Here is an 18,726-nt window from a genome sequence, read left to right as displayed (position 1 = left end):
CTTATAATTATTTAAAAATATCTATTATTTAACAATTAGAATATTTAATATTGGTCTGTTCTAACTTTATAAAAGACAAAACAATTGTCTTCTATTAACCATAGTTTTCTCCTATCCTTGGTATACTAGATTTGTACTGTGTAATGTCTAAATACATAGGTATATGGTTTCCCAGCAACATCCTAGGGTGTTCACGACAGAATGAAGTGAATAAACAACAAATAGTAAATATTCAATAAATGATGGAAATATAATAAGCAGTGAGTGGATATAAAACCTCTAAGTGAATATGCATTCAAAGAATGTTGCAAAATTTGAGTTTCTTTGTGGAATAAGAGAATCGTAAAAAAAATTAGGAATCTTAAGGCCCAGCAAAAGTTTAATTATTTGCCAGAGTAAACAGCTTCAGTTAAAGAAAACTGAAGGCTAAAACAGAATCTTTTGACAACCAGCTCAGTCTTCATGAAGCTGGCTCCATCTATGAAAACTCATTTATAAATTATCTCACTCTCAATAATCCAGATGGAAGTCTTGGGATCTCTTCCTTTCAATGCCTCCATGTACTAGAGCATAATTTTATTAATATTACTATCCTGAAGAAATTTGTGCAGAATACATCTCTAAATGCATTTTCAAGGAAATAGCCCTTACTATGTAAAAAAAAAATTACTGGTTGCCTACTCTAAGATAGGCTCTGTTCTAGGTGCTTAGGATGCAGCTGTGGATGGGGCAGGGCAAGAAAAACCAGAAGTCTTTGAATTATAAATGAAACTTACATTTCAGCAGGAAGAAATAAAACAAAAAATATAATAAAAAATAAATGATACAGTGAGGAAGAAGAATATTGGGGAATGAAGAGGATCAATGTACATATATGCATATACTGTTTGAAAAAAGGAAAAAGGAGAGATTAAGGGAGCATAACATAAGAAGTGAACTTGTTCCAAGCACACTGGATGCATCTGTAAAACTATCACAATGAAACCCTCTTGTACTATTAGTGCATGTTAATAAAAATAAAAAATTAAAAAGATAAAAATTATTCCTCTTGATGGATAAAAATGACTACATAATGTGTAATTTGGGTACAACAGTGACAAGGGTGGGCCTCAAGTCGACTGAATTATGCCTCTGGCACAAGCTGTATAATATTGGATAAGTCATTTTGACTTCTTTGTATCATTATATCTTCACTGAAAAACAGAGATAATGTATCTACCGTCTCATTTTATGGGGAACATTTAGAAAATGATGTATATAAATCATTTAGTCTCTGATATGTAATAAGAGCTTAAAAACAGTAGTTTTTATTCTTATCTTTTGTATCCTTTTACATTCATAAGGACATTTTTGTCCTATTTTCCTCTGGATATATATGCATATATGCATATTTTTAAAATCTGTCTCATTTGCTTACTATTTTTGGAAATCTCTTTGTGTCTGTAGACTATATTCCCTGCTCATTAGGGAAATTAAGCCATTTTCTCCCTTTCAGTTTTTACTTACTGAAATAACAGCAATTTCCAATGCAAACATGCCAAACACTATGTATAGTTTGATAACAAAAATGAAAATGCTGCTACTCCACATAACCCACTTCTCCTCTTTCCTACGGGAAGGCCATGCCCCAACTACAGCCTGGCCAGATTCTCCTGGCTGCTCTTCACACAAAGGTTCAATTCCCGCACTGAGCTGTCCTGCCTGGAAGGTCTCTCATGCCATCTTCTGCTCACTGCCCACTTCTTCCCTCATACAGATCTCTTATCAGCATCTTAATTTCATTTATTTCAAGGCTTGTTTCAAGGATCAGACCTGAAACTCATCAAAATATCAACTCCTGTCCAGCTCTTAAGCTATCTCTGGGAATGAAAGGAAAGAATGTGAAAGTAAGCCACAGAAGATGTGAAATCTTATATTTCTTAGAAAGAGAGGAAATTCACATGTAAAAATATCAACAGTTGGCCCAGCACAGTGACACAAGCCTACAATCCTAGTTACTCTGGAGGTAGAGATTGGGAGGATTACAGTTCCAGGCTGTCCTGGCAAAAAGTTTGTGAGACCCTCATCTTAACCAATGGCTGGGGCAGTGGTGCACACCTATCATCCCAGCTATGTGGGGAAGTATAAATAGGAGGGTTTCAGTGAAGGCTGGCCTGGGAATAAAGAGAGATCCTATCTAAAAAGAATCAAAGCAAAAAGGGTTAGTGGCAGGGTTAAACTGGTAGAGTACGTATCACACAAGCTTGAGGTCCTGAGTTCAAACCCCAGTACTATAGGTAGATAGATAGATAGATAGATAGATAGAGTGTATATATATGTATATGTGTATGTGATATATATATATATCAATAGTCAAAATATAGGAATTTGAGTTACATAAATGTAACCCACACATATCTGTAAATTCTCATGCTTTTCATGCTTTTTGTGTTAAGACTGTAAACATGCCGTGTATGGTGGCTTGCACCTACAATTCCAGATACTCAGGTGGTGGAGACAGAAGGATTACTGTTCAAGGCCAGACCAGGCAAAAGTCAGTCTTTTGAGACTGATTTTCAGACAAATAGTCTCAAAAATGAGCCGGGCACAGTGATGCATGACTATGACCCCGGCTAGGTGGAGGGTGGAGGTATGAAGGTGCTGATCCAATGCCAGGCAAAAAGTGTGAGACCCTGTCTCAAAAAACAAACTAAAAAGCAAAAGGGCTGGGGCCATGGCTCATGTGGTAAGGCAAACAGTCCAATCCCCAGTTAAAAAAAAGAGAAAGGGAGAGAATTATAAACATTTAGTGAAATCTTAACTCTAGCATGCATAATAAAGCTTTAGAGGTAAAGGGTATTGACGCCTGTAATTTACTTTAAATCACATCAAAGATTAATTAACAGACAAATATGCTCCAATGTATTAATGGAATCTTTTTTTAAAAAAAGATAAGATGATTAAAAACAGAGAGTAGAATGGTGGTTTACCAGGATAGAAGATAGGGGGAAATGTGGAAGCAAGTCAAAGCATACAAATTTGCACTTATGTAGGATGAAAGAGTCCTGGGGATGTAATGCTTTTATCATGTGGGTTACAGTTAATAATTTTGCATTGTTACAAAAAAATTGCTAAAAGGATGAATTTTAAGTGCTCTTACACCCTTAGTTAATTATAGCAATCTGTTCTGACTAGTAATAATTTCACTATGTATATGCATATCAAAACATATTATGCCTTAGGTATATATGATAAAATGAATTTTAAAATAATTTTACAATTGATTATATGTGCTCATTGTAAAATCATTTTAATATTGCTATGCAGTTGAAATTTTTTCCTTAGAAACATTTTTTAATGGAAAGCCACAAGATTCCTTCCCACTCCCCTACTCCCTCTGCACACACATACAGAGTGTGCCAACAGAATCAGATGTGCCAACCTGTCCTGCCCATAGGTCCCTCATAATTGTGATATCTAGGACAAAACACACTGTTTCAAGTATGACTTGTACTCCTCACTCCAAAGCATAAATTAGTTTATTTGATCTGAACACCCTTATCTATCATTATACCTTCTGAACACAATGGGCACATTAAGACTGGATCATGTCAAACTGGATCACTAACTGCCTTTAGGCACTTTTACTCCCCTACTCCAAATGTTGCCAACTCAGTATTTCTCAGCTCTTTTCTTGGTTTTTTGAAGGTAAGTTCATAACAAAATGACTTGGCGTGTGAATAATTAGAGTAAAGGGAGATGGCAGGGGTCTATCTTGCCAATGTGAAGATTTCACAAAGGGAAGCACACACACAAATGCACACAAGTAAAACGAAGTCAAACGTAAGAAAAAGCCAGAGAAAGTAAGCACTTACAGACTGAAATAACTCATCAGAAATCTATTTATTGATAATAATACACATTTATTGCCATGTTAAAATTTACTAATAGCTGTGAAGATGTAAACCATTTTATGAAAAAGGAGCCTCATTTACAGAGGTTTAAATAATTTGTTCACAATCATGTAGCCAGTGAGTGGTGAACTTAAACTGAGGACAGTTAAGGAAAATCTGTTCTAAACAATCTACCACATACTCACAGTACTTTGAGTGACTTGAATAGGTGTGTAAAATTGGAGGGAGTACACTCATGTATTTGGGGGCATCGGAATTAGTAGACTTCATAATTCAACTTAGGCCTAAGCACATACGGAAAGAGGATGGCATGGATCTGCCCTAATTCCTAATGTTTGTGTCATTGTGTTACTTCTGTGATGGGGCTGCAGTTTTAGTCCAAAAAGGCCTAGGTTTAAATGGGCTAAAAAATGCTGAACTAAATTTAATGAATTACTTCCTTTTAAAAAATATTTGTATTAGTATGTATTAGTTGTACAGGAGGATTCATTGTGACATTTCCACATATGTGCACAATGCGCCCTCAGTTTGGTATGTCCCTTACGTTATTCTCCCTCTCCCCACTCCCTTCTTAAAGTGACATTGATGGGTCTCAAAGTTCCATATCCATATGTGTGTAGGAAATGCATCAACCATATTCACCCTCCTTTCTCTCCTCCTTTACCCTCCTCCTCTGCTGTTACCCTCCCCTTATCATAACCTGTTTTCCATTCTTGTTCTTTATTGTTCACTTAAACAATGATTTAACCAGAATTTTACCTTGGTATTTTACCTGTAAATATATTGTACTTTCATCATTCTGACTCCCTCTGTTACTCTTCCTTGCCCTTTTCCCTTTACCCCATATTATTCAACAGTTTTCAATGCATTTCATTGTGTCTTGTTCCTATACAGATGCAGTATATTTCAATATTATTCACTCTATCATTCTCTTCTTTTCCTCCTCCATTAGTTTCCTCTAACAGTTCCCTATTGTAAACATGTTATATGTGTGTGTGTGCATGTATATACATGTGTATATATATGTGCATATGTGTATATATATGTATATATGACAATGTTTGTGTTTGTATTTGGATCTATCTTCTACATATGAGAGAAAACATGCGGCCTAACCCTGGCTAACTTCACTTAACCTGATGTTTTCCAGTTCCATCCATTTGCCTGCAAATGACAAAATTTCATTCTTCTTTAAGTTTGAATAATATTCCATTATTTATGCATATCACATTTTCTTGATCCATTCATTGGTTGTAGGACGTCTGGACTGTTTCCATAACTTGACTATTGTGAATAGTGCTGCAATAAACATGGATGTGCAGGTGTCTTTATTATATCTTAGATTACAATTCATAGGCTATATATGCCAGAGTGGTATTGCTAGATCATAAGGCAGTTCTATTTTAAGTTTTTGAGGAGCCTCTATACTGTTTTCCATAATGGATGTACTAATTTACATTCCCATCAATAGTGTATGAGGGTTCCTTTTTCTCTTGCATCCTCACCAACACTTGTTGTTGTTTCTGTTCTTGATGGTAGCCATTATAACAGGAGTTGGATCACATGACAGATCTATGTTTAGATTTTTAAGAAGCCTCCAGAATTTTTTCCAGAGTGGTTGTACTAGTTTGCATTCCCACCAGCAGTGTAAGAGGGTTCCTTTTCCCGAATCCTTGCCAACAGCTATTTGTGGTGTTTCTAATGACGGCTATTCTAACAGGGGTGAGGTGGAATCTTAGTGTGGTTTGGATTTGCATTTACTTTATGGCTAGAGATGGTGAGCATTTTTTCATGTGTTTTTTGGCCATTTGAATTTCTTCTTCCGAGAAAGTTCTGTTTAGTTAGTTCACTTGCCCATTTCTTTATTGGTTCATTGATTTTGGAAGAGTTTTATTTTTTGAGTTCCCTGTGTATTCTGGTTATCAGAATATAAACAGAATACACAGGTTACTTTGTCTGATGTGTAGCTGGCAAATATTTTGTCCCACTCTGTGGGAGGTCTCTTCAGTTTAGAGACTATTTCTTTTGTTGAGCAGAACCTTTTTAGTTTTATGAAGTCCAATTTGTCTATACCTTCTGTTAGTTGCTGAGCTGCTAGGGTTCTATTGAGGAAATACTTGCCTATACCTATTACTTCTAAAGTGTTTCCTACTCTTTCCTGTACCAACTTTAGAGTTTGGGGTCTGATATTTAGGTCCTTGATCTATTTTGAGTTGATACTAGTACAGGGTGATAAACATGGATCTAGTTTCAATTTTTTGCAGACAGCTAACCCTAACCACTTTTCCCAACAGCTTTTGTTGCAGAGGGTGTCTTTTTTCCATCGTTTATATTTAGTGCCTTTGTCAAAAATAAGTTGGGTATAGTGGGGTGGATTCATATCTGGGTCCTCTATTCTGTTCCACTGGTCTTCGTATCTGTTTTTATGCCAGTACCATGCTGTTTTTATTGCCATTGCTTTGTAATATAGTTTGAAGTTGGGTATTGTGATACCTCCAGCATTGTTTTTTGTGCTGAGTATTGCCTTGGCTATTTGCAGTCTCTTGTGTTTCCAAATGAATTTTAGGGTAGATTTTTCAATCTCTTTGGTGAATGTCATTGGGATTTTGATGGGAATTGCATTAAACATGTAGATTGCTTTTGGGAGTATAGACATTTTTACTATGTTGATTCTACCAATCCATGAGCATGGGAAATTTCTCCACCTTCTGTAGTCTTCCTCAAATATCTTTTTTTGGGGGTTTATAGTTTTCCTTGTAGAGGTCATTCACATCCTTTGTTAAGTTTACTCCTAGGTATTTGATTTTTTTTTGAGGTTATTGTAAATGGAATTGTATTCATATATTCCTTTTCAGTTTGTTCGTTATTAGTGTATAGAAAAGCTAATGATTTTTGCATGTTGATTTTATATCCTGCCACCTTGCTGTAGCTATTGATGGTGTCTAGGAGTTTTGGGGTAGAGTTTTTTGGGTCTTTAAGGTATAGGACCATATCATCTGCAAATAGGGATATTTTAACAGTTTCTTTACCTGTTTGTATTCCTTTTATTCCTTCTTGCTTTGTTGCTTTGGCTGGAATTCAAGTACTATGCTGAATAGGAGAGGGGATAGTGGGCACCCTTGTCTCATGCCTGATTTTAGGGGAAATGGTTTAAGTTTTTCACCATTATTATGATGTTGGCTGTAGGTTTGTCATATATAGCTTTTATAATGTTGAGGTACTTTCCCTCTATTCCTATTTTCTTAGAGCTTTTATAATGAAATGGTTTCGGATCTTGTCACAGGCTTTTTCTGCATCTATTGAGATGATCAAGTTGTTTTTGTCTTTGCTTCTATTATTGATTTGTGTATGTTGAACCATCCCTGCATTCCTAGGGTAAAGCCAACTTGGTTGTGTTGAATGATCTTTTGATGTGTTGTTGAATTTGGTTTGCTATTATTTTATTGAGTATTTTTGCATCAATATTCATTAAGGAGATTGGCCTATAGTTCACCTTTTTGGAGGTGTCTTTGCCTGGTTTTGGGATACGTGTAATACTGGCTTCATAAAATGAATTAGGCAGTTTTCATTCCATTTCTATTTTGTGGAACAGTTTAAAGAAAGTTCCACCAATTTTATTTACTCTTTTCAAAGAATCAAGTTTTAATTTTGCTGATTTTCTCTATTGTTTGTCTATTCTCTAGTTTATCTATTTGTGATTTAAAATTATATTTTTCTTCCTTTGATCAGTTTGAGGTTTTTATTGCTCTTCTTTGGCTATGTCTTTCAGATTTGAAATCTTTCTCTTTTTGTGGTACTAGGGATTAAACTCAGGGTCTTGAACATGCCAAGCAAATATTCTACCATTGAGAAATATCCATAGGTCCTTTGTCAACTTTTTTATTTTATGATGTATTCCCCAGGTATAAAGCAATAACTAACACATACTTAGTGCTAGTAAATGCAATTAAATAAATAAGTTTATTTTATAACCAGATTTATATGAGAATTTTGTTGGAGAATTGGTATACCTTCTATAGTGAAGTTTAAAAAGTCACATGCCTACAGACTATGGATTAGTGTAAAGCATCTGGTTGTAGAATACTGGAAATGTTAGGAAATGTGGTCCCTTGTAAATTACACATACTATCAAGACAAAAACTATCATACCAAAGACAGAATGGAGAAACTGTGGACTGAGTCCAGTCCATGGATCTCCAACATGTAACCACTGCTTTCGAAAATCAGCCTTTCCCACCAGGGAAAGCAAGTTTCATAGAAAAAAAGATCAGATAATGCCCACTTGGGGAAACAAAACTTGACAATTATATTATTAAAAATATGCTAAGATGATAGTGCATTCTAAAAATATCTGGAAGAGTGAGTTATAAATATAAAATACTTAAAAGTCAAAAGTGTGTTGACATTTAAGAATAGAGTGACAGTACAAAAGTACATTCAGGAAAACTAGTAGTGAGAAGTAAAGGAAATTACACAAATCTCAGGTAAGAACAGCAATGGCGATTACCCAAATTATTTTATTTTTTCCTATAAATAGTTTGACCTGAATAAACAATGTCCTCCTTAAGTTCTCACTATGAATAAAGCTATTTGTTCACCCAATAAACTCTAGCTCATATTGCTGCAATAAAGTCTTTGGATACAAAATGCTGTGAAAAGTTTTATAGACTTAAGCAGACGTCATTAAATACCTTCTTACTGAGTCTAAAAAGGCCTTGGGCCCTTCCTGTAGGCACCATAACTAATTATAGGTTATTCTCTGGAAAGCCTCGATACTGTTTTATTTGAGTGAAACTGCAGATCTCATGAACACATCACCAGGTATAAATTCCTTCCCACCTCTCTACAAACACTAGGTTTTTGTTCCTGAAATCCTATAATCTGGAATGACACTTGCTTCTTATACCTGCGAATAAACAGTGCACATGTCTTCCTTATAGGAACCTTACAAATGCTTCTTAAATGAGAAATATGGCATTGCAGAAACACACTGAGCAGGATAGAAATGTGTAGTCTAGCAAATCAAGAAATACCAAAAACAAAAAGTGGTAAAGGAGAAAACTCATTCCTTCCCATGGAATTCTTTATTCTCTTCTTGAGTACAAATGCATCTTCCTCAGGAGGTCTTTTTCCTAACTATGAATATCACAAATTTATACTCTAGGTAGTCCATCAGTCTTTTTCTCCAGAGAGTGGAAACCCTGAAGAGAAATGGATTTTGAGTTAGACCAATGTCTTTGGTTTGGGTTCTACCAAGAATTATGAGTTAAATCATAACTTGATACGGCTCCATTGTGTCACCTATATAAATAATGATTAGACTTCACAGATAGTTTTAGGAAAAATGAATTAATACAAGCTATATAAAGTCTATATACATACTTTAAAGTTCAGTTCATGTAAGTATAAGGAAATATGCTTCCAATGGTAATAGTTATGAAGGACATATCTTCCAGTCCTGGGGAGACAGTCCTGAAAATGTGTTCAATTGTTTAATAATGAGCTCTACTATGTTCTAACATTTTTCATGAAATTCTTATTTTGTTTTTAGTTATTAATTTTACTTTCTTTCTAAATTTAGATTTAATTTTCAATAAATGTTGAATAATTATTTACCTTAGTGTGATATTTCAACACCTGCAGACAGCATACATTGATTAAATCATGGTAGTGAACATTTTTTCCTCTCCTTATCATTTCCTTGTATTTTTTTTGTAATTTGCATTTTAATATTTACTAATAACACATGATTTACATGTCATATCAGAATGCTTTGTATTTTAATAAATCATCCACTTGGGCTAAGTTATCCTAAGTAATATATGCATTTATTATTCTCCATAACAAGAAGCACCAAAGTGGAATGGACTCCAGGCCCCAGATAATCAGGATTTTCCTTTGCTTCTCTGAGATTTTCTAAGCTCTATCCTTTTCCATGTACAAGCTTGTTCTCAGGATAAATTTTCTAATTATCAAAACAGGCTACCAGTGACAATGGTTTTAATAGGCTCACTTGTTAATTCCAGTGTGAACAAGGGAAAGAAAAAGAAAGGGAGGAAGGGAAAAAGGATGAGAGAAAGCAAAAGACAGAATTTTTCTCCAAACCACAGAAAAAACTTGTTCTCATTGGTCTTACTGCTCAATTCAAGTCATGCACCCAGCCCCTCACCAACCACAGTCCTCAGAGAAACAGCATGCTCTAACTGGCTTGAGCCAAGCTACACAGCCATCAATGCCAAAGAGCATGGGATTGTCATTATGGCCTGGACCAAGGGTCTGCAAGCTATGTCCCATAAGCCAAATCCAGTCAATCATCTTTTTATTACAACCCAGAAACTAAGGATAGTTTTTACATTTTAATTTTTTATTTGTATATATTAACTGTACAATGGGGTTTTATTATGATATTTCCATATGTACATGTACTTTGACCAAGTTCATCCCCTCTATTACTCTTTCTTATGCCCTTTATCCCTCCCCTCTAACCAATTTTAATGGGTTTCATTATTCTGTTTTCCTACATGCACATGAAATACTTCAATCATATTTATACTCTCCCTGTTACTTCTTTGTATTTGGAGACTTAAGCCCCTGTTTTTATATTTTAATGAAATATTTTAAATAACTTTTAAATTCATAGCAAAAAATTGAAGGAGAAATGTAGAATTCTCATATATGCCTTTCCCCAAAAATGTGTTCAGCATCTTTCAGCATGAGTCACCCTTTGGGATACATTTGTTATAATAGATGAATCTATATGGCGCATTGCTGTCAACCAAAATCCATAGTTTACAATAGAGTTAACTCTTCGTATTCTACAGTCACTGGATTTTGAAAAAATTTTAAACATGTATCCATCATTATGCTATCAAACAAAATAGTTTCACTGGCCCACAGTGTGTAACCCCGTTCTTCCCTTCCTGTCTCTCTGAACTTCTGGCAACCATTTTTATTTTCTTTATTGTATCTATCATTTTATCTTTTCCAGATATTATATAGTAGGAATCATGCAGCATGCATACTTCTCAGGTGATTTCTTTCACTTAGCAATATGCAGTTAAGTTTCTTCCATGGATTTTGTGACTCTTCATATCATCCTCAGCATTTGAAGCTGACAGTGCTTTGGATTTTAGTCAGTCTAATAGATGTGTAATGCTATGTCACTTGTTTTAATTTGCAATTCCTTAATGACAAGTGAGCTTGAGCTTCCTTCATGTACTTATTTTCTTTCAGTGTTTCTTTTTTTTTTTGAGGCCAAAGCTCAGATCTTTTCCCATTTTAAAATTAAGTGTTTTTTGTTTTTGCTTTAGTTTGTTTTTTGTTTTATTTTGTTTTGGAGACAGGCTCTCATTATGTAGACAAGGCTGTCCTGGAAGTTGCTATCCTCCTGCCTAAACCTCCCTAGTAATGGGATTGCAGACAGGTATGTGCCACCACTCCCAGCTTTTTGTTTTCTTATTATTAAGTTTTAAGACTTTAGTGAATTTCTGATAACTGTCTTTTATCATGCATATTTGGCTATTTTCTCCCAATCTGTGGCTTGTCTTTTAATTTTCTTCAAGGTTCTTTTTCATAGAACAGAAGTTTTAAATTTCAATGAAGTGAAATTTACTAATTATTTCTTTCGTAGATCATGCACTGATGTTGGATCTGCACATTGTTTACAAAACCAAGGTTATATACATTTTCATATATATTTGTGTATATATATATAGAGATGTGTGTGTGTGTGTGTGTGTGTGTGTGTGAATTTTAGCCTGAGGTTCTTCAAATCATTTTCCTAAAACCACAGAGCAGAAAGTTTATGAATAAATATGATAATGGGGTTCATATTTCAAAGCTACCTAGAAGTCATATAGAGAGATAATATAAGAAACCAGGTCAATGCATGCTAAAACTTGTGTTTTTCTTTTTGTATAATAACTGATTTAATTCTGTCTCTAATTTAGCAATTTCTCTACCTGTATTAGTTGCAGCAAACTAATGAAGTGATGTCCCTGACCAATTCAATTCCCTAGCAGCTAATTCCCTACCTTGAGGAAATCAGGCTTATAAATACTGAAGAAATAGCTTTATTTCATTTCATTTTTAGTTTTGGGAGTTGAGCTCAGGCTTTATGAATGCTAAGCTATGCACTACCACTGAGCTCCAAAGGAATTGCCTTACATAAAAAGCAAAAGATATTTGAAGCACATTAAAGGTAAAAAAAAAAAATAAGACTGAAGAATTGAAGACAATGATCTGAGGTGAAATGAATTAGAAGGGGTGAATTGTGAGGACACTAGACATCAAACTGCATATTGAGACAAGTTTCATAAGTACACTCAATGTCCTACTAATCCTCACCTTCTGTATACTACTTTCACAAAGTAGAAGCAGTGATCTTTGAAATTCTGTTTAGTCATGTTACTCTTACGTATAAATCTTGCCGCACTTAGAATAAAATAAAACAAAATCTTTAGTACAGAATTCAATTTTTGAAGAAGATTTAGTAAGAAGGAAATGGCTTATTATTTTCTCACATGAAATAACTAATAAACTAGACAAGATATATGAAACAATGTTTTTTATACACTGAATATTAGGCTTGGAACACTGGTCCCTGGTGGAAGAAAAGGCAGGAGATGAATGCTAAAATGGCATAAATTACTTCCTAGAGAGTTTCCATGTGAAAGCACAAGAAAAGGTAACACAGCAGAGCCTGTATTGTCTCCATAAGGTGAGAACAAGGCAGCTAGAGTTTGCAGGGCAAGGGAAAGCAATCAAGAGATCTTCAGCAGGGCATTCTCTAATTCTCAGCTGAGAGTTGATCACCTTTTGTACATTAAGAAACTACATGAAGCCAAGAGAAAAGAACTACCAAAAGGGGCACACAGAGAAAAACCTTGAAGTCCACCAAGAAAAAATGGTTCAGCATCCTACCAGCCAAAGTGGAAAGTTCCATAACACAGAGCATCTAGTAAAGTTCAAAAACACATTCATCTCTGAAATGAAGTAAAATTGGCCCTAGATCAAGGTTACTTTGATCACCTCTAACAAAGTTTTAAAGCAAGACTCAAAAAGAGTTGAACTACTTCCAAGTGAAAAGTATTTATAGAAATGTGAAAATGTCCAGTAAAACACACAATGTCTGGCATTCAAAGAAGTGGGAAAATATATGATCTGAGAAATATCAATCACAAAAACAGACAGAAGAAACACAACTGATATAATTAATAGAAGGGCTATTAAATCAGTAATCTTAGGTATTTGAGAAGTTTGAGGAAGTATAGACCAAGCATGTTAGGCAGATGGAAGGAAGATATAAAGAAATGAACCAAAGTACACTTCTAAAGATTAAAAGACACAATTTTTGAGAAGAGAAGTATACCATATGGTATTCACAGAAGATTAAATGCTTCAGACTAGCAAACTTGGAGACACAGAATTAATTTTAAAAAACAGAAACAAAAAATGCTGAAAAAAGGCAATGAAAACAATATTCTTAAATTATGGGACAAATTATCGCAGACTGGAAGAAGAGTGTTGATAAGGTGTAAGGAAGTATTTGAAATTGAGAACTGTTAGAAATTCTCTAAGCTTGATAAAATCTATAAACTCATAGATATAGGGATCATAATGGATCCCAAGTGTAAGAAACAAGAAACATGAAAAAAGAACCTATAAATTCTTTTGCCTTAAAGGTCTTTGAGTTTAAACATTACTCTCATTTTCAAAAATACACCTTAGTTCTTGTTTTCTTTTTTCCATATTACTACCTATTGTAGGAAAACTATTTCCTTTTTTGTGCCTCAAGATCTGATAATTCTGAAGGCCAAGTCCTCTGTGAAGCCTGGTCATGACCACTCCCTCCCACATCACATCCTACAACTTCTAGGTGTGTATGCTACCTTCAGTGCACCCCTCTTCATTTGGGTATTGCTTCAATCGCAATGTTCTCTTCTCCTTTTGCCCATGAGCTTCTCTTACTCATTCTTAAATTCCTAGCCCACAATAAAGTTCCTGGAATCAAGAGTTCTACCTTTAGGTGTTTGAGAAAAGAATGAAGAATGTAAGCTCTGTGAATGTCTTTGTTGTTACTATAGTTTTAACATCTAATAATACCTAAAATAATCAGTGCTCAATTATTGTTTTTGAGAGAAGAAAGTAATCTTTATTGGTTCGTATTTGCAAAATCCAATGGTGTCTATGTGCTGGTATGTGCAAGACATTGCTTTGTGCTTACAGACACAATAGCAACAAAGGCCTGTGGGCTTATATCCTAATGCTTGTGCATATATAATTTTTTATTTGGTTGTGGGAAAATATATAAGTGAACAATTATTAAATGCAAAAGTTAAGTTTAGATATTGGAAATCATTATGAAGACAATAAAACACATTTATGTGATTCAGGATGACAGTATTTTGAACAGACAGGGAAATCTGCATAGAGCAGGTAATATTTGAATTCACTTCTAATAAGAAGGAACCGGCCACTCAAGTTTTTAGCCTGGGAGTTTTCCAGGCAGAAGAAACAGTAAGAGTAAGAGTCCAAAGGTAAACAGCGTATGACATATTTGAGAAAGAGAAAGAAGGCAAGTGTGGGTGGCAGATATTCCCAATGACTAAATTTCACCTATAAAATACTTGTTAAAATAAAAATGTTAAATAGGAACTATCATGCATAGCCTGTCTACAATCAAGGGATTGAAAGGAATAGCCCTGTAATTCTTATTCACCCTGAATGTCTAGAATTTCTAATTCAATTACCATTCAGGACATGCTCTTACTCTGTTTAATAAATTCCTTGACCTCAAAATCCCTCACATCAGCATTTTTATTTTCCTGGTAGTTGTGACACAAAACCCTATTAACATTATGCACAAATTGTTCAGAACGTTCTCCAGGTCACTGCTATATGGACGCTTTTTGGCTCCAAGATTCTACTGCAAGCAGGTTCAAAATACACAAATTGGAAGGTAATGACTTGATTGCTATTATCACTGTGTGCTGAACAGGAGGAATTCTGGGTGTGTTATTTGCAATACATTTCATTCTGCCAAAACATCATTTTTGACCATTGTTCCTGACTGGATAAAGCCTGAATTAAGCTTCTTTGGTTTCTGATGTCTCTACTCTTTGGAGAAATAGATTACACAATAAGGGTGGAGGATGTGGTTGACTGACAAATGTATAGGTACTTAGATTGAGGCATATGGATCCACTTATAAATACAGCCTGTAGAACATCCACAGTGTTGAACTCTATTAACATATTTCTTCCAGACTTTGCAGACGTCATAGACATGAAGCTGTCAGGTACCCTTCTGCTTTTGGTCAGTGTGGCCTGTGTTTCGCTCTTTGCAGGTGAGTTTTCTATCTAGCTATCATCTATCTTTCTATCTATTTATCTGTCTGTCTGTCTATCTATCATCCATATTGGAATTTTGGGCCAGACTGCTCATAATGTAATGTTGTTTTTGCTATTGATAATGATCATGATAAAGATGGTTAATAATGGTGACTACCTATCAAACTTTCATTTAGAAGGAACCTCAATGTACAAATTAACCTCTTCAATTTTTGCTAAAATGCCCTACAAGTAGTTTTATACAATTCCAAAAGCAATGTGGCATCTCATATGCTAGCTCAGGTCTGGCCCCAAGTGGCTAATCTTGGAATTATAAGCCAGTTGTGTGTGTCTCTCTCTATAGGACACAATTAACAGCACAAGGTAACAAGTAAGCTTCATTCTTCAGGGAGAAATTTATATTACAATTAGAAACTCTCATTCAAAGTCATCTTTATGAAATTTTTATCTAATAAGCTTCAACTGCCAGAACTTTTTGAGACATTTTGCAGAAAGCTTGAATCATTCTTACCATCTAGGTAAGCAAAATAAAGAGAGGATTAAGGGAAGGAGGAGAGGGAGATGGCATGAGAAATGGAGAGGGAGAATAATATAATAATGTAATATGGTAGAAAGAGCCCAAAACTGAGATTCTAAGATTTGCTTTCTAATCTTCATTCTGCTAATATCTCTTTAATATTGAAAGTCACTCTCCTCCTCTGGATTCTGTTTCACATTCACATGGGAATGACACGTGTGAAATTTATGTGCACTAATGCTTCTTAAAAGGTTATGCTTAAGCATATTCGATTTAGAATCTAAGAGATCTAAGTTTAATTCCTGACTGTCATTTACAAGATGTATGTCATTTTCCCTACAGCTCGGTTTCCTTACTGTTAAAAATGGAGTTGTTATTGTGACTTAATATATGTAAGATTTAATATAGTGCTTAAAATGTAAGAATCCCCCAGTAAATAGTAGATAGTGTTAGTTGGAATGTAGGAAATCACTTTTCAATGATTTCAAAATTATTTTTAATTTTAATTGTTATATTATTACCAACTGTTATATTGTTCACCAGTTGTCTTGGCTCTCCTTTAATCAAATGGCTGTGAGTTTGTAATTTTCACCTTCTTAGTAAATATATATGTCTTTGACAAAGAAGTCAGGAGTTAGCCTTCATTTGTCCAGGAATATCCTTGTTACAAGACAAGCATTAGAGAATAAAGAAGAAACAACACACAATTACATAAAAGCCACAAATGCGAACTTAATGAGAACAGTCTTGTACTGATCATTTGCTCAGCCCTTGGTCATACATTTAACAAGCTGCCTGTCTTGATGTAGTTTTCCTCTCTTCCTGAGCCTCAGTTCTTCATCCATAAAGCCAAACATGCTATGGAAGATGTTAAGTTAATTTTAACTGTAACATTCTGGACTTCTGACCTGTTGTGATTTATCAGTGCCTGTTTTCTCATTGCAGAGGCTGTGAGCCAAGGAAGCTTTCAGGTACATGATTCTCTCTCTCACTGGTCATTTCTTTTCACAGCAAGTCTCATAGCAATGGGGACCCCAGGTTGGGAAGCACTGTGCCTGTTCCATTGAGAGCTTCTGTGCTCCCACAGCTGACTGAGTGAGAAGGAAGGAGGATGGATTCAGATCAAGTGTCAACATTGCTGCATACATGCTTCCTCAGCAGTGGAAAAAGACTTGAATGTTACTTCTCACTTTTTTCAAACTGCCAAATGTCATCTTTCTACACAAGGGTTTTACACTCATTCAATGCCTCTACAAGAGTTAGTGTCTATAAATCATTTATTTTTCAATTCAGTGTAAGTTTGAGAATGAAAGTGGTACTTAATAGTTATAACAAGAAGATAATCATAAAGTGTGGCTGTCCCAGGTAACCTAGAAAACACGAATCTGAGTACCATGTACAAAAAGTAATGACAAAAAGCTTGCTAAATGCATATTCCTGCTCACCACATATACATATTAGATAAATGGCAAGGAATATCTAAGGACACTGAGGCCAAGGAATCTGCATTTTAAGAAGCTTCCTGACATTTGGATGCGTATGAAAACTTGAGAATCACAATTCAAAATTTCACCTAATAGACTTGACAGTAAAGTAAGTGATAAAAATAATTGAAGCATGTAGAATATGGTTCTGTTATTAAAATTTTACTACTATACATAGAAATACAATCTTAGAGAATATATGGAAAGAAAATGACAAAATGATAGGAAAAAGTGTTTCTAGGTGCTGGGACAGTGTGATTTTTATATAAAAATACATTGTTTTCAATGTATTTTTATAATAATAAAATATGAGTTTTTAAAGAAAATTCTAAGCACACAAGAGAAGCACATCTTAAGAGTGCAAATGATATCATTGTCATGATTCATGAAATAAAAATACCTCATTTAAATTACAGGCTTTTTGCAGCAACTATGAGAAGAAACCAGGTACAGATGGAAAATCATGCCCCAAGACCTACAAGCCAGTGTGTGGCACTGATGGACAAACTTACCAGAACCCCTGCGAGTTCTGCAAAACAGCTCTGTAAGCACACAGAAGCCACTATTGATGGCACATACTTAGCTTGGGTCAATGGGGTATGAGTCAGGGAATTTATTTATTAAAAATTTAACATTCTATATATTTTTTAAATTAACTCTTACATAAAGTAAGGTAATATTATTATCACCAAACTGAGACCTATAACCTATGAGTACCTTTTCCCACTTCACCCAAAACCTGAAATTAATCCATATCAACCACATTTCATTTATGTATTCAATCTCTTTTCTTTCAGGGAAAAAAATGGAAAACTTGGCTTCAAACATGAAGGGAAATGTTGATTCCTCTGATGTTGCCATACTGGAAGTGCCTTTAGTTTGATTTTACATTAGGAACATATTCCTTATTACCCACCTTCCATTACAATTTATTTCCCACCAGTTATTATGCTCCCCCCAAAAGCAATTTCAATAAAATTATACTGGCAAAATTTCTGTGTTGATGTTCTATTTTGCTAATAATGGAGGCATCATTGTTTAACTGAGTTAGACTACTGTTATACTACCTGAGTATGAAATGACACTATTTGTAGACAGACTAGAAGATTACCATACTAATCAAATTCAGAATTCTCTAGTCAGTGGTCAGTTCTTCAGAAGTTTGCAGATGAACTCAAGGATAATAAATCTGGACCCAAGAAAATAAATATATATAATCTGAAACAAATTAGCATTTCTTATTATATGGGATATTTGTGAAGTATTTTTCCCTATGGCACATGCTGAGTTGTTTTTGAGCTTTTCAACTTATATGCTAAGGCCATAAATAAATTGTAAGTTAAACAAAACATTGGCCACCCAGTCGTCAGGGCAGCTGAATAGATTGTGGAGTAGCTAAAGCCTCCAGATTACTTGACTCTGGCTTTACCATCTTACAAGAATATACCACGATGTTTTCTCCTTATTGCAATAATCCAAGA

At 34.8% G+C, this 18,726-nt stretch overlaps 1 protein-coding gene across 2 annotated transcripts; it reads left to right on the top strand.

The window, feature by feature from the left end:
- The first annotated feature begins 14,755 nt into the window (after positions 1-14,755).
- On the top strand, positions 14,756-18,237 carry LOC109679725 (serine protease inhibitor Kazal-type 12-like). Of its 2 annotated transcripts, XM_074075332.1 has the most exons (5): positions 14,756-14,853; positions 15,160-15,240; positions 16,707-16,732; positions 17,662-17,789; positions 18,043-18,237. In XM_074075332.1, exons 1-5 carry the CDS (start codon positions 14,793-14,795, stop codon positions 18,086-18,088), a joined length of 342 nt encoding a protein of 113 aa, XP_073931433.1. In that variant the 5' UTR covers positions 14,756-14,792; the 3' UTR covers positions 18,089-18,237. The 2 variants fall into 2 exon arrangements, with proteins under 2 accessions (XP_073931433.1, XP_020010411.2); XM_020154822.2 differs by lacking the exon at positions 14,756-14,853 and having other exon boundaries at positions 15,055-15,240.
- The last annotated feature ends 489 nt before the right edge of the window (positions 18,238-18,726 follow it).

This window comes from Castor canadensis, chromosome 6 (genome assembly GCF_047511655.1).
Source record: "Castor canadensis chromosome 6, mCasCan1.hap1v2, whole genome shotgun sequence".
NCBI classification, from domain to species: Eukaryota; Metazoa; Chordata; class Mammalia; order Rodentia; family Castoridae; genus Castor; species Castor canadensis.
Note: the sequence above shows the minus strand (reverse complement) of the source record. Positions and strands in the feature narration are given on the sequence as shown.